This window comes from Telmatherina bonti (genome assembly GCF_933228915.1).
Source record: "Telmatherina bonti genome assembly, chromosome: 24".
Lineage (NCBI taxonomy): Eukaryota > Metazoa > Chordata > Actinopteri > Atheriniformes > Telmatherinidae > Telmatherina > Telmatherina bonti.
Window position 1 is genome coordinate 26,454,291 of NC_136633.1, and position 26,165 is coordinate 26,480,455.

Consider the following 26,165-nt stretch of genomic DNA (forward strand, 5'->3'; position numbering starts at 1 on the left):
TTAATCATATATTTTCAAACTAAGCTGATCATAGTATTGAATTTAGCTCACAAAGTGAGTTACGTTTTATGACTTGCAGCAGATATTCCTCCATCCTCCAATCAAAACAACCAAAAAGGTTTATTAATTCCTTTAACTAGGACCTGTAGTGATGTTCTGAAAGAGAGGATGAGGGAAGGATGAACATTTTCAGCCAAAATTTGTGCCTTTTTTAATTTTTTTTTTTTTATTAAATACTTCACAATGACAGAAACACTTGAGTTGGATTTAGGCAATAAAATGGTTTGTTTCGGATTTGTCATGCTTAGCGTCCACCACGGTAGATACTTGTATAGCTTTTTTTCATATCCATCGATGAGGACAGTATGTTAGTAGTATATTAGTAAAAACCTGCCAGATACCTGCCCTCATAGACTGGAGTTTGACACTCCTGCCATAATGGGAAACAAAATGTGAGGAAAAGTAATAATCAGACATTTTTTTCCATTTTTGTTCAGTGGCAAATGACATCCCAATTTGAGTTGCAAGGACATGTGCTGCTTAGAAACTGCAGCTGTGCTGCTGAGTTGCACAAAAATGTAAATGTTTCATAAAGCACAGACCTAAATCACTCCTATGTAAAACATTTTGCTACGATAATCTGTTCAGACATGAAGGATTTTTCAAGGTGCAGTAAATGACGTGTTGCCATCTTAATATGGCTGAGCCTCGTCGTGCCTTGACCTTTCCATTGCGGCAACATTGTGCTGACTGCGTCAGAGATTTTCGACTTATAAACTATCCCTAAATGCTTATGTTTCAAAAAGATGCTCTCTTTGTTCTCACTCCTACAGCCAGAGTCAGCAGCAGTGTTTACATCACCGAGTTGTTGCTGTGGCAACAGACAGAGCCTCACGGTCATAGCGCAAGAGAGGCTCAGAAATCCATGAAACATAGTCTGACTGTTGCTGTATGGGAGCAAATATAAAAAGTAAATATTTGAAAGTAAACTAATTTTACGTATGATTACATGATGGGAAATGCAGTATATTACACATTTTTTAACATCTATTTTCAACAAATCGTAGATGCAGTATGTGAAACACAAATATGCTAAATCAGGGGTGACCAAGTTCGGTTCTGCGAACTCAAACACATCTGAATCACACAGCTGAATTCCCTCTTCTGCATGTCATCCAGCTCTGCAGAGGCCTGGAAACGGGACATTCGTTTGATTCAGGAATGTTGGAAAAAGGTAAAATCGGGAACATGTCAAGTGGAAGGATGGTAGATCTCGAGGACCGAACTTGGGCACACCTGCACTAAATGACTCAACAGTTGTAGAGACTCATTTACCTGTAATATCTGAATATCTGTGTGATGAAGGTGTCTTCTATAATTCTAACCTGTTGTATATTTGTTCCCGCGTTCGGGATCTGTTTCTAGAACACTTTGGTACACAGAAGATCTCATAGTTGACTCAACGGCTGCAGGGTGTCCAGACCCCATGGAAGCAAAACAAGCACAGATATGCGTTGAAGGACAGCGTGTCAGAAGTCATGTGGTCTGTCTAGACACAACTTTGCAAATCTAAGCTGTGAAGTTGTTGTTTTTCAGGAGAAGAAGCTTAAAGCTGCTAATATTCTTATCACAAAGTCATGAATACCAGAAGCTTATAAAAACAAAGGTGTAGCTTTCAGGTTATTTTTTGATTTCTCTAAACGTCCCATTGATCTGAGGCTGAACCTGTTGGGACCATAGACTGTATATAAAAGATGGACGTCACCCGTAGGTTTCTGAAGAACTGAATTGAAGCTCGGTGGGCGGTTTCTTCCATCACCATCTTGGCAGCGTCATGCGTGTCATTTCACCCGGAAAATACAAATATGGTCAAAGAGGTGGAGCTGAGAGGGGGGCTGTGAGCGTCAAATTGTATATCAAACTCTTCAGCTTCGTCTCCTCTGACTCAAAATGACAAAATATAAGATAGATGATGTATAGTTTTTAAGATATTTTTGTTTGGCACAACTTGCTCCAAAAATATTTTTCTCTTGGTATCAGAAATTAGGAGCTGGACAAAATCTGTATATTAAATGTTTCTTAAAAAAGAAAAAAAAAAGCCAGTATCAAACATCCATACTTATAAGCCTTCTCAGATTGATGAGTAGCAGCAAATGCTTCTCTTAAGGTCATAACCGGTGTCTTCCCTGCTTGGTATTGTACAGTGTGCACATAGTTTTTAACATATGGGCACGATTTTTGTCAAATATCCATTCATTTGTTCATTTCAGATTGTATTTACCTGACGTCACACTGAGGAAAGACCAGCTGTTTTGTATGTGTATTGATATTAAAACAATAGCATTAAAAGAAGGTAAAAAGATACTTTGGACAATGTTGTACCACTTCTCCACTTTTTCTGAGATTTTTGTGGAAATACATTATCTGCCATTGAAAAGGCCAAACAGTGTAGATCGGATGAAATGAGCGCAGCAGTTAGGGTGAACACCAAACCTAGTTATAATACCAAGGCCTTAAAGGACAAGCTGAAACACCGTGGGACATGAAGGCAACAGTGGTGCCAGTGGTTTTTGTAGCACTTGAACTGTGACTCGGAAATTGGGAAAATAGTTCCAACAAAACCCAGCAATATCAGAAATCTCTTTTCCTGTGCTGGCACAAATTAAACTCATAATACTTCTAACTTTATTCGCATCCCATTTGGGAATTAATACTCTGCACTGTGTGCATTTCATGCAGGTAAAGGCTCAACAGGTATCTGTATATGTAGACATGTACACATGGACTTTGTTTTAGGAAGTTGGACAGTATCACGATCACAGTTTGCTGTAAGGATCCCAAAAGATCTCTCTTCTTGAGGGTTTTGGACAAAGTCTGTTTGGTATGGCAGTCATATTCTTAAAAGTTATGGTGAACCATTAAAAATGGCACTCAAACTGGTTCAATCAATCAATTAAAGATACTTTATTCATCCCCGAGGGGAAATTCAAGGTTCTGGTTCTGTTACCATGTTGACTGACCGTCAATCTTTGCATTGGTTCTTCAGTCAATCATCCAGATGTATTTAGTTTGTATCTGCAGGTCCATAGTATCAAACTTTGAGAACCATGGATTGAGGTGATAATGATGCAAAATCCTGTTTTTTCTCCTTGTTTACCGTTTCTGCTGCCCCCTTCAGGGGTCGCTACAGCAAATCGTCTAACCCTGTCATCAATGCTCTTCTCTTCCACCAGGTATTTCCTCACTGCATCCATTAACGTCTTTTGTCTTTGTCTGAGCTTCTTGCCTGATGGTCCCAACCTCCCCGTCCGGCCTCGGTACCATCATAGTCTGGCCTCTTTCACTTTTCTCCAACACATCCAACATGTGCTGTCCTGTGATGTATGGATTCATGATCCTATTCATCCTTGTGACTTCTAAAGAAAACCTCAACCTCTCTGCATCTTGCAGTTCTGACTCCTGTTTTGTCTCTAGGGTTGCTGTCTTCAAACTTTTCCTGAAAAAAAAAAACCATTTGGTGTACATATGCAAGCTTTTCTGAGGATATGCTTGGCAATGAGTGATTTTAGGCAACTGGTTTAAGTTCAAGACGTAGTTTTATCGCAGTCGTGTAAATTCAATTCAATTCAACTATATATATATATATATATATATATATATATATATATATATATATATATATATATATATATATATATATATATATATAAATATATATATAAAAATATATAGTGTCAAATCACGGCAATGCCATCTCAAGACACTTTACAGACAGGAAAACAACATAATGAAAGCCAATTCGTAATAGCCTATATTAGGAAACCAACAGATACAGATTGAGTTGGAGCCTCCAACGCAATCTGTATCTGTAAAGAGAAGAACTTTGGTTTAATCCTCAAAGTTGGGATTTCAAATCCTGAGTTGGTTAAGAAACTGAGCCAAACTGACCCTAAATCCCTCCTGTGAAATATGTCATGCAGTTAAAAGCAAAGATTGCATGTGTATGTCTGTAATAGGTCATTAAACTGCCATACATGGCATGAAAACATCAATTAGTTTTTAATGCTAACAACATCCAGGACTGACAGCTTGATAACCATCACTTTGGTTGAATTTACTTGAGGTCAATGAAACATATCTGTAAAAGACGTTTTGGAAGACTTTGTGCTCAGTGGATTCATTCAGCACAGGTAATTGTGTAGTGTTGTTGTGTTCAACCCATTTTGAAACCTCCAGTACAGGTAGTCGTGTCAGAAGACCAAGCTTTACATCCAGTATGTACAGTATTTGGGCACCTCTCAGCCTGATGGAGAAACCCAACTGAGTTCATGTTGACCTTTCAATAGCTGACTGTCTCCACTCGTAACAGCAAGTAAAGTAGAAAGATTTAATAACTTCATAAGTCCAGAAATTGTGCCTGGAAATAAAAATTACACACTGAAGCACACACAAAGGGATTTACACACTTTACGACTGCAGTGAGTAATTTCAGAGCCTGTTAAATCTCCATTAACACGCAGCCTCCCTGCTAGCCAGAGCTAATCCACACCAGGTGTGTGTGTGTTTGTGGCTTTTTATTCCCCTCATCTCACCACCGTCCACTTACTTTATTCTTTGGCCTCTCTCTTTCTCCCCACTTTCTTTTTCTCAGTCTCTTCCCTTCTTGGTGTCTTTCATCTTGACATCCAAGCTGCAGGTAAAGTCTAATTTTCCCACGCTCGTACTTCAATCTGGCAGCGAAACCGCCTCCGATTTGGTCCAATTTAAGCAAATCGTAGCGCCAAGTGGGGCGCCAGACTGACACATTCATTGCTGTTTGTCCAATTAGGCACAATAATCTCACCTGCAGTCTGAAGCAGACTGCTGAGGGCATCACCTCTTCATCGCCAAGCCAACTCAAGTCCCAACTTACCCCTAGAAATGATGCCCCATATGCTAATTAATATCATGGCAGACATGCTTATACAAGCTTCTTCTAAGCTTTCATCTTCAGTGTTTGAGAGTAACAGATGAAAACAGATAAGATGTGAAAGAAAAAGATAAATGATCAGCTTTCCATTTAGCTGAGTAGCTCAGTTACGAGGCAGAAGATGAAGCACACTGACAACAGGCTTATAAAGCAGAGATGTGAGAGATGAGGCTGGTTTGCTCATCTGCCCGCTTCTTCTTCTTTTGTTTAGTGCAAACAAATCACTGTTGCTGTTTCCTAAAGTTTCAAATGCGCTTCCTGAGTAAGTGGCATGTTTTTCCAAGAATCCAACAATCCCTCCAGAGCTGGCGTTGGCGTGCACGGCTCGTGTGAAACAGAAACCCCCCAATTGAAGCAGTAACTAGAAAACAAGGCCAGTCCTTTTGTAATGTATGGCTGCTGCATCTCATGTACATACAGCCTCATGTCTGGTTGACGTTGTTCATGAGGATTTTCCATTGACTCGTTCCAAAGCACGTTTAATCGAAACCTAAACTAAAACCGAACCCTAAAATCAAGACCTAACATCCTAAAAATCCCCATAAATCCCAATAAGCTGCTGTACCATCAGTTATATCCCCATCATTGGGTAAAATAAGTACACACACACACCTGAAGGTTCTGGGAAGGTACGCTGCAGGAGGGAACATGATCTCTGCTTGGAAGTGACGCTGTTCCCTATTGAGCAGTACAAACACACATTGTTATGCTTGTGTGAGTGTGTGTGTGTGTGTGTGTGTGTGTGTGTGTGAATATCTGTGAGCTGGTGACAGTACAAACAGCTCTGCTCTATGCCAGCTGACATCATAAAAACGTGAAGCGAGTGTGTACCATAACAATACATACTCACATTGACTGGAACTCTATTGATTAAATAACTTGAAAGGTAAGTGTGTGTGTGTGTGTGTGTGTGTGTGTGTGTGTGTGTGAGAGAGTTGTTGATATGATGCAAGAACAAGGATCAAATATTGGGTTTGGGTTTGTCCAATGCATTTTAAGCAGTTTTATTTGGCCGTGTTGGTGTGAAATATGCTCTGACTGCAGCTGGCATCAGCTACTGTGATGTTTTTGGAAGATACTTATGACATAGAGAAGACAGATGTGTACAGCTGTGACTGGCCACTGTGAAGCCCACACACATATTCTTCTGATTCATCATTTCATTGTTAGTGTGTGTGTGTGTGTGTGTGTGTGTGTGTGTGTGTGTGTGTGTGTGTGTGTGAGAAAGAGAGAATCAAAACACCCCTGAATGCTCCTAAAGTTTGTCCTCTTACTGGAAGGTGTAGAAGCAGCTCACTGGTGCCCTCTGCTGACACAATAAGTCCATTCTATTTACTTCAACCAGATTTGTCAGTAATTGACTTAAATGTCTCCAAGATAATGATGTCTACTTAACTGCAGCTTTTGTATAGTTTTAACTTTAATAATGAAAATGTTTGACAGTTTCAGAAATCACAATATTTCCTCTAAACAGGAAGGAGAAAGGTGTCGAGTTATTTACTGAAAACTGTCAACAGTTGTGACTCGGTCTTGGATCTTATAGGTCTGATCAAACCTTTTTTTTTTTTTATTATTTTCATTTTTGGAAGGGAGTTTTCTTTGGACCAGGGGTGGGCAACGCCAGTCCTCGAGGGCCGCAGTCCTGCAAATGTTAGGAGTTTCTCTGCTGCAACACACCTGGCACACTCATTCATTCATTTCATTCATTCATTTTCTAAACCGCTTAATCCAATTCAGGGTCGCGGGGAATCTGGATCCTATCCCAGCTGGCTTTGGGCAAAAGGCAGGGTACACCCTGGACAACTCACCAGTCCACTGCAGGGCTACACAGACAAACAACGACTCACGCTCACACTCATTCCTAGGGGCAGTTTAGAGTAACCAATTAACCTAACATGCATGTCTTTGGACGGTGGGACCTGGCACACATCAGACCCAATTAGCAGACTTGTGCAGAGCTTGACATTAAATTCTGCACAAGTCTGCTAATAAGCCACTGATTTGAATCAAGTGTGTTGCAGCAGGGAAACTCCGAACATTTGCAAGACTACGGCCTAGGACTGGGCGATTAATTGGATTTTAATCTCAGTTACGATCTGGGTTTTCAACGATGATAAAAATAAAAGGGTGTGATGATTTTTCTCTCTGCAGTTTCCTCTCCTGCTGTCTTCAGCTGCTAATCGAGCGTCTCTGGCGTTGCAGCGCTCTGCTGTAAACTCCTCCCACAGGAAGGAGCAGCTGCAGGTCAATGTAGAATAACTGCAGTAGGTTGTGGAAGTTCACCTAAACATAGTTTATACCATTGTCAGTGGGAACAGGCTGCATTATTTTCCTATACATAGTTCGGCCAGTTAAACGATGTAATATCCCTCCGTTACGGGGCATTAGCGTAGCAACGCGTTAACCAGCTGGTTCAGATCAGCTGTCTTTTAACAGGTGAATGAGAGAAACGCGCTGCAGCCTGACAGCGGTTGTTTGGCATAAAACGTACATCCAGGCCAACATAAAATAGTTCCTATATAAGCTGTAAAAGCGGATTAAACAACTCGGAACCGTACATTAGACGGTTATAATGTACGACACAGAGTCTAGAACACCACGACGCGTAGCGTTGTTTAAAAATACTGGATAATTGTGTTAAAATAATCAAGATCTCAATTTCAGTCAAAATTATCGTGATTATCATTTTTGTTATGATCAAGCAGCCCTAGTGTCGCCCTCGAGGACTGCTATTATCTAAACAGATTTATTCACACTGGCTAAGAGGCAGTACTACATTCGGCTCTTCCAGGATTAAGATTTTGCCATGGAGAAGTTATCTACCAGTGGGATCATCTGATTTATGTCTTCAAAAACCAAATCAGTAAAGAAACAACATAAAATCCCACAGATGTTAAAGAAGATTCAGGGAGGACCAAGGCAGGGAGAAAAGAGGAAGAAAATCTAACTATCTTTTCCAGCAACTCTAATGAAAAATTAGAAGTTGCTAGCAAGTCAAATGTACAAGCTCAACATGCTAACAAGGTTGCAGAAGGAATACAGAGAATGCAGTATCATGTGTTTCAAGACATGGCTGTAGAAACATTTCCTGGACTCTTGGGTATTATTGGTGTGAGAAGATCAAGACAACAAAGTTCAAAGAAAGCTACTGCGGTGCATTTCAACTTGGACATGTTGAAGCAAAGCAAAAGATCTGCCTTCACTTTTCATTCACATGATCTTTCAAGGATGAGAATCAAGCTCACAAAGACAAGCTCTGTAGCCGACTGGGCACTGATGTGGAGCGGATTGTTTAGAGAATGTTGCACAACTCAGGTTCAGTTGTTCAGTCAGAGGCTTCTTCAAGTAGTCGCAAGACAAAGATGCCAGCCATCACTCTTTGAAGCCATATGCATGACAATTATCTCTCTAAAAAAAACAATACAGCGTTACAATTTCAGCTCAACTCATTTAATAGATAATATTTACAATAAGGAGAAATGAGCGTTAATTAATTTATTTGAATGATAGATGTGTGTTTATATAAAATTATAAAAGCAATTTGTTGCATGATATGAATGATTTTAATAAACTGTATTATGGAGCATTTTGACAAAGCATGTAAACTGGAAATTAGTTTGTATGATTGTCCACTAGATGGCACAAGGTCACCTTGACACGGCCTCCCATTTATCTTGGTTACTGATTTCTGGTCCGTTGGTTTCCTTGCTTTGTGTGTTTAACATAAACTGTTTGCATTAGTTTGTGGCTGGGCTGTCCTTTCCTCAACACACTCAGACCCACCTGAAACCAATATGCCTCGACTCCAGGAACATGAGCGTGAGGACCCATTCCTCTGCTGAGCTATTTTCTATTTATAGCCGCTGAGCTCAGGCCATCTCCAAAACGCTTGTCTCATTCTGTTTTGCTTCCTCAGTGTTTGACAGATTTGTGGGGGTGGCAGTAGGGGTGAGAGAGGTCACTAAAGGTGATCCAGTTTAAATCATTTTGCCTTTTAGAAACTGAAAACGTGTTGTTTTGGATCCTTGAATGGAAAGATTGTACTCCTAGTGGCCGGTGGGACAAAGATGTTTCGCTTGTGATTAATTCATTAGTGAGTAGGTTGCGTCGGTGTCTCCAGAGTATTTCTCATATTGTGAAATCACATCTTATCCAAACACACTACTGACCTACTGACCCTGAAAGGAAACTTGTAATAGATGAATGTAGCTAACTCCATAGGTTGTCACTCAACTTGATCTGCATTGACCGACCAAAAGCAGAAAAAAAGACTAAAAAGTAGGAATCTTAATGAAATGAAATGAAAAATACTTTATTAATCCCCAAAGGGAAATTCAATATTGTTGTATATGATAGTTAATTTGAGGAGGTCTTGTTCCAGAGGCTGATGGCTGCTGGCAGGAATGATCTTCTGTATCTTTCAGTCTTGCACTCTCACTTAATATGCATTAGAATACTCCAATAGAAAGATGGAAGTTATGTTGGGAAACCCAGATTTATTTTCCACCTGAATCCTGCATGTTTGTTTCAATCCACATGGTATGGTCCTTACAGCTGTTTCTCAATCTTGCATACTTCTAGATTAGCTCTGCACCAATAAATCTACGAGGAATGAGAGAATCTGGTCCTTTATCTGACTGGCCAAATTCCAAGGGAATTCACAGGACGATTGAGACAAAAGTGGCTGCCAATGTTGCCACTCAGCATGCTAAAGTTAATCTTAAATAAGGTAAAACTTTTGCAAACACATGTTTCTTTAAGTTCCTGGCCATACAGATTTTTTTGTTTACTCCCATGTTAAAGTGGCACAACTCAGCTTTGATGGAATTTCTCCTTATGGTGCCTCCAACAAAGGCTAATTCAGCATCCGTCTTGCACCCTGTTTCTTCTCTGTAGAAACTTGACTTGACTTGACTGGCCAACAAGTAAAGGCCAGTCAAATGTTGACTCTCGTCTTATATCTTGCTCTGTCACCTTCTCCCTTTTTTCCCCCTCACTTCCATCAATAATGTCCTCATTGGTTTCTTGGTTGAATTAACCATTGTGTATGTCAGTGGCTATGGTGTTGATATCCAGTTGTTAGCATGTGATGCTGCACCATAAAGCAAAACACATCTGTCATATGGTCTAGAATTGAACACAGTCTCTTCGCTCTTGCTTTCATTAACATGACTAATGTCAACAGAACACAGACGTCTAAAACTAAACTGACCAAGCACTTGAAACTCAAACCCAACCCTTTTGCTGGAGCAACCTTGTAGCATCATGTAGCACTTAGCCTGGTTAAACAAGCAGTTGTCACAAAAGTGCAGCGAGCAAGTAATAGGATTTTGTGACTGTGTTGCTAGCCAGGAAAAAACCAACTACTTCCAATAATCCAAGATCTCTGGATCTTTTGGGAAGTTGAATAGTCGGATTGTCCTCTAAAAAATATTGTGTAGGTGAAATCTCAACCAAAAACCAAGTGCCAGACTTAGTGGCAGATGACTTGTTACCTACCATGGAAACACTTTGCATTCATGCCTTATTTGGAGCACGCTGCCTGGAGAACTTTACTATACAAGGAAATCCGAAATGATGGCGTGATAGTGAACACGGTACTAAAAAAGTTTGTCTTTCTTCCCTTAAAATAGAATTTCCTCAAAATATCCACCACCTATGAAAAATCTTTTGACAGTTAACCAGTTCATGAGTACAGCTTCATCTGCAAATGTTTTAAGAGTAGAGCAGTATGTGACCTAAAATATTAAATCTAACTGGAGTAATAATTAGTTTTTGCTTGTCTTTTTGCCTTTTGCATTAATTTAGACAGAGAAGGGAAAGCTTCGCAAGCGTGTCTGTAAAAGTGAGTTGATAAATAGGAGAAGAGTGAGCGAGGAAAAATAAAACCAGCCGAAGAGCAGAAGGGAACAGAGGGAGCTAGGGGTCACTCAGTCAGTAGCCAGCCCTGAGGCATCGGTATATAGCTCTAACCTGGAATTCCAAATAAAGAATTCCATAACACCCACCCCTCCCTGACACCAAACTGGAAGAGGTTCAGTCACATACACACATGGTAGAAGGGAATGTACCAATTAAAACTAACCATTTATCCAAACCTTTGGCTTATTTAAACTATTTTTTTAAGTATTTGGTTTATTTAGGGCCTAACAATTCACTCTGGAAGCGCTGTCATCAGCCGAGCAGGAACTTTCAGCTAATCCTTACCAAACACAGCATGAAACCGCTGTATTCATTAATAAACAGGCATGCAAGTGGAGCCCTGACACCGGGGTCAAAAGCTCTGCAGAACATACAAGTAATTAAAATGCACTGAAGGGAGATTAGAAGAGTCCATGGGATATTGTTGTGGCTAAAACAGGCTGACCGCTAACGTAATATATGGGCAGTGAGCAAGATGTCTTTGTCTTCACAAGACTTTCAAATTGAATCTCACAATCAGCTGTTACAGAGCTTGATAATATCAAAACATCAAAATTGGATTCCGTTCCTCTGGGCTTGTTTCTTCGTAACAGGACAGGATATGAACATAGCATTGTTTTGATTAACCTTAATATTGATACACACACACACTGAAAGACACACAATCAAAGTATGACATAATACATTGACGTTTGCGATTTTTATGTTGGGGCTCATCCAAAAGAAAGAAAACCATGATGCTATGCCCACTAAATTTAAGGAACAGACCATCTGTGAAGGAAGACATGCATCACTGTGCTGGTTACCAGTTCATCAGCTGTAATGGTAAATGGACTTGTTTTTATATAGTTCTTTTCCAATTATATTGACCAATTAAAGTGCTTTTTAACTACATTCACCCATACACCCTGGTTGGTATATCAGGGGGCAACTTGGGGTACGGCGTCTTGCCCAAGGACACTTCAGGCATGTAGTCAGGGAAGCCTTGAATCAATCTCTCAACTTTCTGGTTGAAAAACATATGTTTTTTCCTCCTGAGCTATAGCCGCCCGTAATTGGTAAAGGAAAAAGTAAGACATTATAGTCATCACTTTGACCATACCTCCACTACAACAATGATTGGTTAGTTATATTAGTATAGACTCGAAACACTCATGTTCACCTCGCTAGTGTCTGGTTGGAATCCCTTTTGCCTCCAGAACTACTTTAATCCTTCATGGCATATATTCAACAAGGTGTTGGAAACATTCCTCAGAAATTTTGCTTTATATTGACATGAAGCATCACAGTTTCTGAAGATTTGCACCTCCATGATGAGAATATCCCATTCCACATCCCAGAGGGGTTCTATTGGAGTGAGATGATGTGAACTTTGTGATATGGTGCATTATCCTGCTCTAAGTATCCATCAGAAGATGCTACACTGTTGCCAAGGTCAGCAACAGTACCGACCATGGTGTTTAAACCATGTCATGCTGTTGCTAAGGGGCCCAAAGTGTGCCATGAAAATATCCGCTGCGTCATTATACTGCCAGCAGCCTGAACCGTTGAGTCATACTCCCATGTTTCCACCAGATTCTGATCCCAACATCTTCATGTTGCAGCAGAAATGGAGACTCATCACACTGGGTAATGGTTTTCCGATCTTCTATAATCAAATTTTCTTCAACTTGTATTACTTGTAGCTTAGTTTCCTGTTCTTGACTGACAAGAGTGGTACCCAGTATGGTTTGTCTGTTGTAGACCCTTTGCTTCGAGGTTGGATGTCCGGTGCTTTCAAAGATGGCATTCTTCATTCTTACGTTGGAACCAGTGTTTGAGTGACTATTGCCTTTCTGTCATCTCCAACCAGTCTGCCCATTCCTGTAACATCAAGGCATTGTCATCCAAACAACTGCTGTCGACTGGACCATTCTGTGTAAAGCCTGGAAATCATTGTGTATAAAACTTAATCACCTTTAAACTTGGCTAAATCCCCTTTTCTTCCCCATTTTTACCCCAGCTTTGAATATCAGCAAGTCACCTTGTGCATGTCTACATGGCTAAAGACGTTGAGTTGCTGTAATGTGATTGGCTGATGAGCTATTTGTGTTAGGAAGATTTGAACAGGAGTATTCAGTACATTCACGTTATTAAACGTTAGTTATATTAGTAGAGGTGAGATACATCTGCTTGTGAAAAATAAAGTAGCTCTTTATAACCTTTCATCATGAAGACAATAAATCAAGCTTTCTGGAAGACCAAACACAATGATGACTGAAGCATGACTAATGCACACAACCAGTTTTTAAATCTATCTTTTTCGAACTGTTTCAAGACTAGAAAATGTGTTTTTGAGTTGTGAAACATCTCCCCTCCGTGAGTATCACATCACCAGAGTTTATACTCTGATTGAGATGACTACATAAATGGGAAGTTGTAAACTTAACACAGTGTGGCATATGTGAGCGGATCTTATCAGGGTTTCCTCTCTGGCCCATGAAAAACCACATTAGAGTGAACATTAGTGGACATTGGGATCAGTGTAATACACAAGGGGGGGATGAACATTTTTTTGCCATCAGACAAGAAAACACACAATTAGATCATCCATCTACTGATTTTTGGATTCTGTCCCACAAATACAAACGCACGTTTGTCTACACAACAAGTAACTCAACACTGCTTCTTTCTCACCAAAGGAGAGCTTTAATCTGCAACAGACACAGAGATTCTGACTACGGAAATTAATGTTTACTTTTCAGCCGTCTCTATTTCAAGCTGCTCTCTTTTCCCTCATTGTTGAGAAAACATCCCAAAGGAGACATGAGATTGCTAAACCAAAACAGTGCCAAACAAACCCCGCTGTTTCATATGGTTCTTTTCAGCAGCGTTTCACGGAAACTTGTCAAAAAATTGCAGTGTGAGGTATCGTGTTTCTGTGCACGAATGAGAGGAGGCGGATAACATAGTTTCACACACATTGCCAAGAAATGTTGAGTCTCTCTTGTTAATGTCATGTCTTTATGGCCTCTGACCTGGACTTCAGACTGAATGCTGAGGTATTAAAATTGTCTGATTTGTTTATGGCAGGTAGGTAAGAAATTATTTTACCATGCAAAACAGTGAAGACTGAGCTGCCTCATATTAAGGGTCGTATATTCCTTAAGGCAAAGGAACCTTAACTTAAGTATATTGGCACCAAGTGACAACCTACAAGAGGCTCGGAGTTTGCTAGATGTCAGTTATCCACCCCCACGCTCACAGCCCCTCATCTCAGCTCTTCTTCTTTGCCCTTTATGTGTTTTACGAGAGAGACGATACTTGTGATGCTCCCAAGATGGCGACAGTGGGAACCACCCACTGAGCTTCAATTCAGCTCCTCAGAAATCGACGGGTGCCGTAACAAAGGCTTCACCCATCTTTTATTTACAGTCTATGATTGGCACCAAATATCTGGTAAATACACCAGACTTGGATGATATATTTGTCGTGAGCTTTAAAAATGCCATCACCTCTTGTCTTGGGCAGACTTGTATTCACTCACAGATGAACATGGTTTGAACTGACTTGATTGGTTTTATTGTAAGTTAACACTAATTAAATTAACTCAATTTAAATGTAGAAAAAAATTGAATCTGGAAAGAGTTTGTTTTTTCACACAATATATACTTTATCAGCATAAATCAGTTTAACCTGTATCAGCTGTATGTGCATACATATAATATATAACCATGTTTTTGTATCTTTATATATTTTAGAAGTTGGTAAATTGTCATGTAAAAGTACTATTTTCAAAATATATGGCACTGTTTGCACCAACCAGGTCAAATAAATTAGACTTTGCACTGTAAGAAAGAAGGCTAAATAAGGATTTTGATAAGTTTTTTCACACAAACCAGAATCTAAGCTGTTAGTATCTTTTAAAGGACACATTATTCTATATGTCAAAATATTAAGGTGAGAAATTTTTATCCCCAGAAGAAGATTAGTTGCAAAATCAAGGCCTCAGAGCCCATTGAACAACACAGATGCTAACATGACTAGCATAGTTGAGGTGCTGAGCGGGATTGAATCACTCTCTTTGGAGTAAGTATGGTAATAATTATATATGACTGATGTGAATGGCAAGTACCTGTATTGACGAGTAAAGTAATCAAGGTATAACAGCATGTATTGACCCAATACAAAACTGGCATCACCAAGGCAGAGAAAGCACTCAAAACAGAAACACTGGATTCAGCTGTCAAGCGAATAACTCCCCCCAAGGCTAAACCGGATGACCTGGAGAACTGAGTAAGAAGAAAGAACTTTCACATCATTTGCATTTGAGAGGGAACAGAGGGGAAACTATCACTCTTTAACTTCATTAGCAAGATGTAATCTAAATGGCCTGAGTTGAGCCCCCCGTAAGCATACGATCATTGCAAACAAGTCGCTGGGAAACCAAAGCAAAATGTAGTGGTGCTGGTTTGTTTCCTAAAATTCCAAGATAATGTCTTTTGTCTACCAGAAAGCATGGAAAAGAGAAATTATACAGAAACACATTAAAAATGACAAAATGACATTTGCACAGGAGGTGGTGCGCATGGTTCCAAACTCGAGCATAATTGACAGGTTCAAAGTGAAACAGGTTGACACAGCTCCATCTTCGTCAATCCTGCAGGTTTTCATGTATTCCTGTTCCAACACACCTGATTCAAGCTAAACAGTCATTGTGCAGAACGTCATAGACTGTTGGACCTATTTAATGTGCGCTACCGTAGTTGGAACAGGAATACATTGAAAACCTTCTGGACAGCGACCCTTGAGTACCAACTTTGGATGCCCCTGGTCTTAACTAGTTTTGAGATGATTTACATGGTAATAACACAATGTAAAATGTTCATATCCTTTTACTTTAACTATTTGTCTGTCATGCTGGATAAGGTTTTAAAATATGTATTTTTAAATTAAAGTGTCAGATGGTGGTACAGCATAAGTACTGGGGCTGAGTCCTGGAGAGCCACTGCCCTATCCAACCCCAGCTACCAACTGAGTTCTTTCCAATCCAGTTTGTGTTGTGCTATTGTCCTAAACAGACACAACTGGTTGTACAAACATCAACTAACTTCATAGATTCCAGAAAAAGTGAAGATTTTAATCAATTACTTTGATCCACAATGCTGTGAAAGACCAAACATCTGCAGCATTTGAAAATAAAAAAATAAAAAAAAAAGATCTGAAAGAAGGGGTTTCCAGATATCTGGCATAACCCGATCAGACCGATCAATTAGTAATCACACAACAAAAAGACAGTTACAGCTCAGAAACGTGGTATGTTGAATATTGTCCAGTTTTCTTTTACCTCTAATAACTGCAGACCACCTTCCTGCTTGTCAGTGTCATGCTTACAACAGGGCTCATTAAACCTAATAAGCGCCATAATCAAACTACAGCCCCTTGCAGACCCGCACGCATACATCCAGATCCTTTCCCAGGAGGGAAACTGTACGGAAAGACTCTGCAGAGGTCATCTAAGCAGAAATGTTTGGCAACAAGAAATATTTACCTGAAGCCGCTGATTTAGCGAGAGGACATTACTTCAAAAGGATAGCATATTTTCACTGACTGTAAATCATTAAATGGGGATTTGGTATTTGCGGGGGAGGGGATGTAAAAGTCCTACGCCACCAGGTGTGACGACTGAAGTCAAACAGCCAATAATGATGAATAACTGATGAAACCTGCAGTGTGGTTCATGGTCTTATTCAATGAAAATCAAGTCTTTCTGTGACTGTGACTGAAGGAGGAGAAACAACTGAGGAAAAATACCGTCTGTCTGCTTTCAACATTACATGACCACCTTAGTTGTAATAATCAGGTCATTATTGCTTAAAATCTCGACATATTTTTGTATTTACTGAGTTTTGTGCCCCCTTTTTTACAGTTTGTGCCCTTTTGTGATAGACTCTATATAAATCCGGCCCTGGTTTTGGCAGAGAAAGGCCTCGTTTCTAACAATGGGTGCTGAGTTTCCACATGCAAAGACTGGAAAGGGTACCCTAAATTCTAACCCAACCTGTGCTACCTTTTTAGAACCCCTCCATCTGGATATCAATTCAACCAATTTGACCTAAAAGAGTAGAGCTTGACACAATGGTTGAACAAGAAAAGGAAAAACGTCACTTCCAGTGCAACTTGGCATAAAAACAAAGCAGGAACGGCTCCTTGTTTAGAGCAACAGATTTTCTTTTTGTTGATTCAATCTCCATTTAAAATGTGGCTGTCTGCACTCATTGCAGTGGAAGAAGTCCAGAGAGAAATTAATGAAGGAAGGCGTCATGCTACAATGGCATCACGCAGTTTGGCAACTGAAGCATCAATCGCGATGCTGCTGATACTCCGCCTCTCAGGTAAGGTTATGGTTGGCTGTGGAAATGCAACGACATTACAGTTAACCATCCCGTCTTGCACCCATTGGTGGAAATTAGGCAATGGACGAAAGCTGGCGAGTTTTCGGTGTTAGCGATACGCATTTAGATTCAGAGTCAGAACATGATAAACAGCAAATATGGAAACATAATAAGAACAAGTAGTCCCTGTGAGTAAAAGCACATGTAGCGAGGAGGTATTTGTGTACTGCGAGGGAACAATACAGCAGTTGCAAACAAGGAAGCATCATCATCCAACAATCAATCCACTGTGTGCACAAATATGACGAGCATGCCCTGGCTTCTCTGAGCACGCTCAGCTGATCACCTCAGCCTCACTCGACTTCTTGATATCAGTTATTTCACAGCAGAAAAAGAACCACAAAGGAGTTTAACAATCTCCATTTGTTTAAAAAAAAAAAACATTTAATCAGAAGCAAAACCCTGAGATTCATGCTGGAGCACTGGTTTATGTGGCTGGCTGAGCCTCGGACATCCCCAGTCCAGTAAAACTCTGGCACGTGACTGTATTCTCCTACTTTGCAATTCTTTTAAGAAATTAGCTGTGAAGCTACTGAGCTTATTGGGTTAGATGACCACATCTGTACTGTTACCTCATTCTTCAGCTCTGCACAATAAATGAGCTTTAAATCCAGCATGGACATTAACGGACGCCGTGGGAGTTATTTAAACCCAATTTGGGATCCAACCTTGACATCTGTGAGCAGTTCGACAACCTCCAACTCCAAGCCAAAAAAAATCTACCTCTATTTCTTAACATAGTCGGTGTCTTGCTGGAGGGTGGGGGGGGCTCTTGTAACAGCATGATGACGTCCCATATGTAACTCCTTGATGGAGATTTTGGTCTAATCACTCTTTAGCTGATACTATAAAATAAAAACCTTTAAACCAAAAGAATTTGCATCTCCAGATTTATGAGTGTTTTCGAAACTTGGCTGAACTACCCAAAAGTTGTGCGATCCTTTTTCTTTAAAGTGTATCTTTGCAACACGCATTCCAATGATGTCAAGCCGTGAAGGTCTTGTTCCTCCAACGCAGCCTCATCATTTTGAGGGAACATAGGGAGGAAATAAGGGAGGAAAGGCAAAATAGATGGCAGTTCGGTTCACAAGTTCATGCATTTCTGTTTGGAGGGCATGTCGGAGTATCACCGGCTTGTAAACGTCCAGGTTTCTCCTGCTTCGGTTTACGTTTTCATCTTCGCCGTTGGTCTAATTTACATGATCCAGAATCGCGAAAGTTTTATTCATGACAGAGCTACTAATTATGACGTAGGGTATTTGTCTTGGAATCCTTCTTGGAAAATGTGGTTTTCATTATGTATCCAAGCAGAACTGAGCTGCCATCTTCCATCAATGTTTTTGTTCTCCAAACGTCTTCGGTTGGCTATTTGTTTTAGGATTACGGCTAACCTGATCTTCCTACAGTCTTCCGTTGTCAGGCAGATTGAACCAATAAGGTAAAAGATCTTAGATGTGTTATTATTGTTATAAAAATTTCAATGTGGACCAGGTTTGAGGAGGAAAAAAAAATGCTGCTGCTGGTTCCTGGCATAGAGCCATGGCCCAGGTCAACTCCCCAGTTTGTATGGTTCACAGCATAAGCAAAGGCAAACATGTGCAGCAGTTCTGACTCAAAACATGCAGCAAAAAGCTTTTAATTAGATATTTTACATACCTTTATGGGGGGTTAGTTTGAATTACATTGTGGTAAAAATAAACAGGAAACTCTGCGTCTCGTTGAAGCAGCAAACTTTCTCAAGAAGGTTCAGGCGACCGGTGATAGTTAGCTCTAATGATTACCATTTGTGAATGTTACAAAGGAAATATTACCCTTACTCTTCCACCTGTTTGTCACAGGAAAAGGGATTGATTCCATGTCATTTGTCTTAAAAAATACCTCTTTATGTGGTAATTCTTCAACATATTGAGGAAGTCAAAACGTGTTTTTTCTGTGTACGGTTATTTCACAACATCATCCCATTAGCAGCTCTGTTATATTCCGCTGAGGCCTCATCATAGCTTTCATTTAAATAAAGCAGGATATTGATAAGACAGAAGTCCTGTTTTGATATGAGGCTTAAAATAAAAGATATAATGAAAGTTAGTGGAAAGTTAATGAACTTAAGCGTCAAAAGTTAGGAAATTTGCGTTTGGTTAATTATCTCTAACCTTTTAATAAAAGCAATTGTTGTAGTTTATACATGACTGGAAAGCCAGACTAGTCATCCTTGCAATGTGTGTTGTGGTGTTGCTTGGGTGTTTGTAGCGAACCCAACTAAACACATCAGTCAACCCAGGTTTCTGGAAATGTCCAGTTGGGTTAAGATCTGGACTAATGGGAGCCCATTGCAGCGTCTTAACTCCCAAATTCCAGATGCATTCAGTGATGATCCCGGCTCTCTGGGGGAGAGCGGTACCAACAACAGAATATTGCAGAGGATTTGGCACATTTTTGGGGGCCACTACGTACGCATTTAGCTGTGTTTCTCATTCAACACACACACAAACCTCACAGGTTACACCTCACTGTAAAAGGGACACGTCAGGCTTTCCAAGAAGGTATAATACTACAGCAGTTGGTGTTATTTAAAGGAGAGATCATATTTCAAAGATAAATTACCTTGCTTTTTTTGTGTTATGTTTAGTTATGGCAAAAGGTTGCATACAGAGGAGGTTTGGTTGGGTGGACGGTTCCAAGATATCCTGCTACGTCTAACTTTATCTGTAGGATATCATCATAAACGTTAAGGCAGTCGTTAGATGTTGCTTTTAAGTCACCTGAAAACGGATTTTCCAGCTTTTGTTTTAAATTCAGGATTTCATTAAAGCAGTGGGACAATTTGGAAATACTTACTGCAACTGCAAGTTGACACATGGTCTTTACTGGGTTGCTTTTTAGTCAGTTTCTGGTGTTTTTAGCACAAAAAATCAGGAAAGAAAGCTTTATGAAGAAATGTATTAATATACATTTACTATGGACTTTACGGCTCTGCTGTCTAGGTAGATAATGAACGTCTACACGTCAAAGTGTGATTGGCTTGTTTTAGTGGTACAATGTCATAATCTTAGTCAGAATAACAGAAAATGTGTCTTTTTATATTATGTAAATGTGTTGAATGTTTTCTGGTCAAAAAGCACAAATAGAAATGAATCTGAAACACTGTTTACTCATATATAATACTGTAGTATTTTCATTCGGCTTTTCCTTGGACAGTGAAAATGATCCAATCTTTTTTTAAATGCAACCTTGGATATTATACATGTAGATTGTGGAGAACTGGGACAAATGAGCCACATTCAGGCATAGTGGAACATCTCCATAACATTTTACCATCTGCTGTTCAGAAATATCCAGGTGGAGCAATGTGGCTGAATACCTGGAGAAGCAACATTTAAACACAAAGCTAGAGCTCAAAGCCAATAAGGAAGAACACAACTTGACTCTTTGCACCATTTCAAAGGTGTCTCTCTGCTTCTTTTCTGAATTCGAAGTACCTTGACGTAGGTTCAGCAATGGTGCAGAAACATAAGTCAATGTGGAGGCGGAAGGAGGATTTTAAGAAGAGTAAAAGCCACATGTAGGAAATTGTAACTTCAAATGTTTTCAGAATAAGATCTCAGGATGAAATGTAGTGGCACAATGATAAAAACACTGAAAGTAAGTCCAGGGATTCCAGATGGTTATGTTCATCTCGTAAAACATCTGGAAAAGCACACTTTTAAACAAAATCCGAAGCAGGAATCACTAAATTTCAACCAGGAATCTCTCCAAGTTGTCATGAATGTTTAGTTTAACAGGGTATATGTTTTATTTCATTTATTCAAGTTAAGTCACTTTTTTTCAAATATAACAATCCATTTATCCCCAATTTACAGTAAATAGTGTCTGTCTGCATTAGATTACAACACTCTTCCACTCCTCTACTGCATGTCAGCGGCTCAGTTGGGAATTGTTGGTTTTTAAAGCAGCTGTGACAACATGCAAACACCAGCGAGCATTCACCCCAAAAAACACCCAAACTGTTGAATTTCTTATAAAACTCTCTTATCAAGCCTTCAAGAATGGTTTTCAAAATGGGTTAGATCTCATTTTGGAATGATTTTCATCACTTGGGCTCTCGGCTAAAAGCATTACGTTAAGTGGTCTAAAAATAGGAGTATAATGTCAACATTCTGGCACTCCATAAACAACCAGGGTTAAATTGGCTGACAACTGTTTCCTTGCTGAGCCTGCATGTGTGTATCTGACTAAAGTATTGTAGAAGCACTGCGTAGGTTCAGTTTATCCTTCACAGGCTCAAACACACTCTTGCCATTTTTATTTTCATTCTTTCTTGCAGGAGCAAGCGTTGACACGGTGTCCAGATTTGGAGCCGATCCCTTCATAACAGCCAAATCCAGTCCCTGACTCCTCTACTGTAATAACACAGGAGGCCCTTTCTGATCATTTCCCTAATCACGGCTCTTTCAACACGTACAACCTGGCCACGAAAAGGACAAAAACGGAGTAGCCGTTAAGCAATCCCAGCCAGTAAAACTGTCAGACATTGCTTTTTGTGTAAACCCCACAGCTCTTTGTCTCTGCTTTCTATTATTTGCCTTTCTACCTCTCTACCCGCGTCTCCGTCCTTAAAAAGGCAACAGGACATCAGTTTGAGCGACTTGCCACACACACACACATGCATAAACACTCAGTGGTGTACATGCAAACGATTTACAATAAGAATTTAATCACATAAATGTTTGGATAATGCAGGAAGCACTTGCTCCCAAATCCTCTATTCTGCTACAGGTTGGTTGCTGTCGTTTATTGCAGCTTCTTTTCCTCATTTTGTGTGTAAACTCTTCATCCTCCACTGTTTAAAAAGCATCCTTTTTGTAAAATGTGTCAATCACATAGACTGTATAGAAAAAAGATGGACGTAGCCTCCGTGACGTCACCCGTAGGTTTCTGAAGAGCTGAATTGAAGCTCGGTGGGCGGTTCCTACCGTCGCCATCTTGGCAGGGGCATGCGTGTCGTCTCTCCCGGAAAATACAAATATGGGCAAAGAGGTGGAGCTGAGAGGGGGGCTGTGAGCGTCATGGTGGATGATTGACATCGAGCAAACTCCGAGCTTTCTGTAGCTAAGAGCTAACCGAGCTAACCCGGAGATAACAGAAGCTAACCAGCTAACGGAGGTAAGCGGGCTAAAGCTAAGTCACGTTGTTAACCGGCTAAAAACCGCGGTTGTTCTACGTTCTTCTGACTTGAATCCGAAGATCAGTACCTGTCAATCAAAATGACACGCCCCTAAATATGCCAAACTTCGAGATTAAATTTCTTTTAAACGGACGAGTTAGAAAAAAATTTTACTCCCCCCACAGTTGTCATGAAGGTAAATCTGACCTATTAAACCGAAAATGGATTTTTGAACCAGACTGTAAACATGTTTATTTCTGCTGTAAAGATGTTTATTTCTGCTGTGAAGGTGGTCTTTTTAACATGGGAGTCTATGGGGATTTGTTCTGTTTTGCAGCCCCTAGTGGATGAAGGGGGAACTGCAGTTTTATACACTTCCACATAGACTTCACTTTTAACCGCTGGAGGCTCCGTCTATCTTTCATACAGTCTATGGTCAATCAGTTACATGTGTTTGAAATTTCAGTGAATCCATTCATTGATCATCCTGACTGCTTCACCCGATGAAGGGTCGCGGGGAAGCTGGAGCCTATCCCAGCTGGCTCTGGGCGAAAGGCAGGGTGCACCCCAGACAGCTCGCCAGTCCATTGCAGGACCATTTCAGTAAATCATCTTCAATAAAATATCATTTGGATTTTACGGACTTGCTAATCATGTGCAGAACTTTACATTAATTATAAAAAACAAATTAAACTCATTCGATGGTATTTAATGGTGTTGGGGGGAAAACATGGCATCTTTTCTGACACTTTGATACAAATATAACTCCTACACATATCTACTAATATCGGCACACTGATATTATTAGACAATATCGACATTAAAATGCAGTATTGGAAATTATCGGTATGTTTTTTTGTTTATCGAATATAAAATGTAAAAACCCTTCAAATGTTTACTGCTCTTGCTTAAATCCAGTCAGGTTGCGCGTACAAACAACACTCCAAACAAATGCAACATTCAGGAGGCAGCAATGATGAATGTGCATGTGTGTCATTAAAAAAAACCAGCACATAGAATCAGTTTATAGACACAAATCTAATAGTTAGTCCATTTGTGTTTTGGTTTCTTTTCCACTTTTTTCCATCCAGTCTACCTTACTAAGTGAAATAAAATATGTAAATAATAAATGTTTTAATGGTATCAACACCTTGGGATCCTGCTTAGTGTTGTGAATAAACTCAACACTTTCAGTGACGTTTGGTAAAAACATGAATCAATCCATTTGTTGGTTCAACTCTTGGCTAAACCGACATCTGAACTGGGCTGGCGTAATCTTTGCAGTGTGTTGGAGAGCTTTTTGTTGCTGTTTTCTTACACATGCCAACAACTGGAGAAGACGCAGTAAGGGGTCATCTGTTGCTGGTGGTTCTTGGAATCGGTTTGGTGCGTCCAGCTTTAACGAAACGAGTCTCCATCAAGATGAAAAGTGGGATTTTTATGGTTTACAACTGTCTGACAGCTGCTGTTGCAGCAGGATGCTTTGAGAAGAAAAGAGGTTCTGCATGTGGAAATATATCGAAGCAGATTCAGCGTTCGCTAACTCCTCGTCTCATTTAGTCTTTGTTTATTCCTAATCTCAGGGTTTGACTGTGTGAGACGTGCCCCAGCACTCCAGCTACACATTTTGGCTTCGTATTTTTACAAACGCTCTGAGGTGCAATAACTTCACGGTCCAGATTGTGCTAATGACTCCACGCTGACGGCCTCATGCTCGACTCGGCGGGCCTTATCAGGGGGGAAAAGTGCACGGAAAGTAGAGTTAAAGCTGTGGGAAACTGCTTGGAGGGAGCTTGCAGACATCTCAGAGTGTGTGTTTTTAAAGACATGGAGGCATGCTGGAAGGAAAGTGAAATGGAGAGTGAAGCTGGAGCTGTTCCTTCTAATGGGAACTGATGGGAGAGCTGTTCAGCGGCTGTGTGCTTTTGACCCTTTGACCGCTCCCAGTCGTGAGAACTGACTCCACAGCCATGTGTCCTTAAGGCCCTCAGATCGGCACACACATGGACTGTTGCACGTACACCCACGCTCGCCACAAGAATAATAAAACATAAGCAGAAAAGGAGACTAATTCCTCCAAAGAAGCTGGAAAATGATCATACCTTTCCACCAGCGCATGTGGACTCATGCCAAGTATGCAGCCTGCAACGCACCCCCCTCTTCCTGCCCCGTTTAAAATAAGTCTCCCAAGTATGTTTTGGATGGGATTTCATACCTGCCTGTTCCTGGTTCACACTTGGTTAGAAGTTTATATGAAGGCAAAAGTCCAATCAAGCCAGTGATGGCAGCATAGGGGGGGGGGCTCTGCACTTCACTGCTCCTTTTGTTGGTGTTATTTAAGCCTTACAAGCGCTAAGATTTTCCTTTGTTTCTCACAATTGAGGGGTGAAGCAACCAGGAATTAAATCCCAAGAGGGAGAAGTTAACAAAAGCTGTTTCCTCTGTCAGTGCCCACTTAATTAAACACGTGGTTTTGAGCTGAAACTTTAATATCTGGAGGATTTATGACAGAAAAAAACCCGTGATTCTTAGCAGATTGAGTTTTTTTTTTTTTTTTTTTTTTTAGTGCAAAAAGGTGACATGGTTCCAGATAATGCCACTAAAATACAGTTTACCTCAGATTTCCAAACGACGTAGGCGTGAGGGCAGGTTGGCTGCGCCTTCCTCTGGAGCCACCTCCGTGGAGAGAAGAGCGTGCCGGTGCTTCCGGACCCGGCGCCGCGCACCAGAAACGGTAAATCCCCCGCGGTATTCCTTTTAGCACGCTTCACTATGTCATAGTCAAATTGGAAGTTGGAGGATGGAGATACATCCAAGGGGATGGAAGGAGTGGAGATTGAAGGGGTAATGGGTTCCTTAAGTGTCGGGATCTTGGTGCGTAAAGCCGGTTTGGCAGCTAAGCGCTCCGGAGACACACCTGCGTCCCCCCCAGCTGCTGCTGCTGCTGCTGCTGGGAGAAACGGCGCACCACCCACCCCATCGGTCCCGGTGCCGCAGTGTCTGATGATAGCGGGGTCCAGACTGCGCGTCTGGCGCAGCCGCCGCTTGGCGATGGCTTTGGAGGCAGGAGATGAGCAGGAGAAAACGCTGTTGAGGAGTCCTTGCGCGGCTGACATGTCTCCTTGGTTTTAAATCTCACATCAGATCCACTCAAAACTTCTGTCTAAGTCTCCCCCAGCAAAGAAGAACATCTGAGTTTAAAGATGCCGCATTAAAAATAAAAAACGAGCTGAAGACGCTGCGTAAAGTGGACACGGATTAAGTCCTCCTAGTTCTCTCTGTGCGTCTGCATGCTGACCAGTCCCATACTGGTCTGGAGCAACGGGACGGTGTGAGGGAGTGAGCGCGTTCATGTGCGCGGACTTGTCTTTTAAAGGGGTGGGGGGTTAAAAAAAACTTTTAAAAATGTATTTATTAGCCAGTTTAATGTGATAAATAACTTTAGATTCAGTTTTTCCAAGTCTGAACTTGCACGAAATGTCCATGATTTCCAACATGAATTCACATCCAGTGGCGGAGCTAGACTGGCCAGAGGAGGGGGGGCAGGACTCACTGCATGGAAGGAAGGGAGGGGGGGCATAAACAAAACCAATGTGGAAATGGTGTCCTTTCTAAAACACACGCTCACAAACACTACTGTGATAAATGTCATTAATTAAATTAGAGAGACACAAGAAAT

General features: G+C 40.7%; 1 protein-coding gene across 1 annotated transcript in view; it reads right to left on the bottom strand.

Moving 5' to 3' along the window:
* The window catches only part of LOC306773744 (rho GTPase-activating protein 6-like), a gene marked incomplete at its 5' end in the record, with an annotated part of 109,008 nt that extends 83,311 nt beyond the window's left edge, over window positions 1–25,697 (bottom strand). Inside the window, one exon of the mRNA XM_079263642.1 lies at window positions 25,102–25,697. Coding sequence (XP_079119768.1) covers window positions 25,102–25,602 — 501 coding nt within the window. The remainder of the gene's footprint in view (window positions 1–25,101) is intronic.
* Window positions 25,698–26,165: the final 468 nt, after the last annotated feature.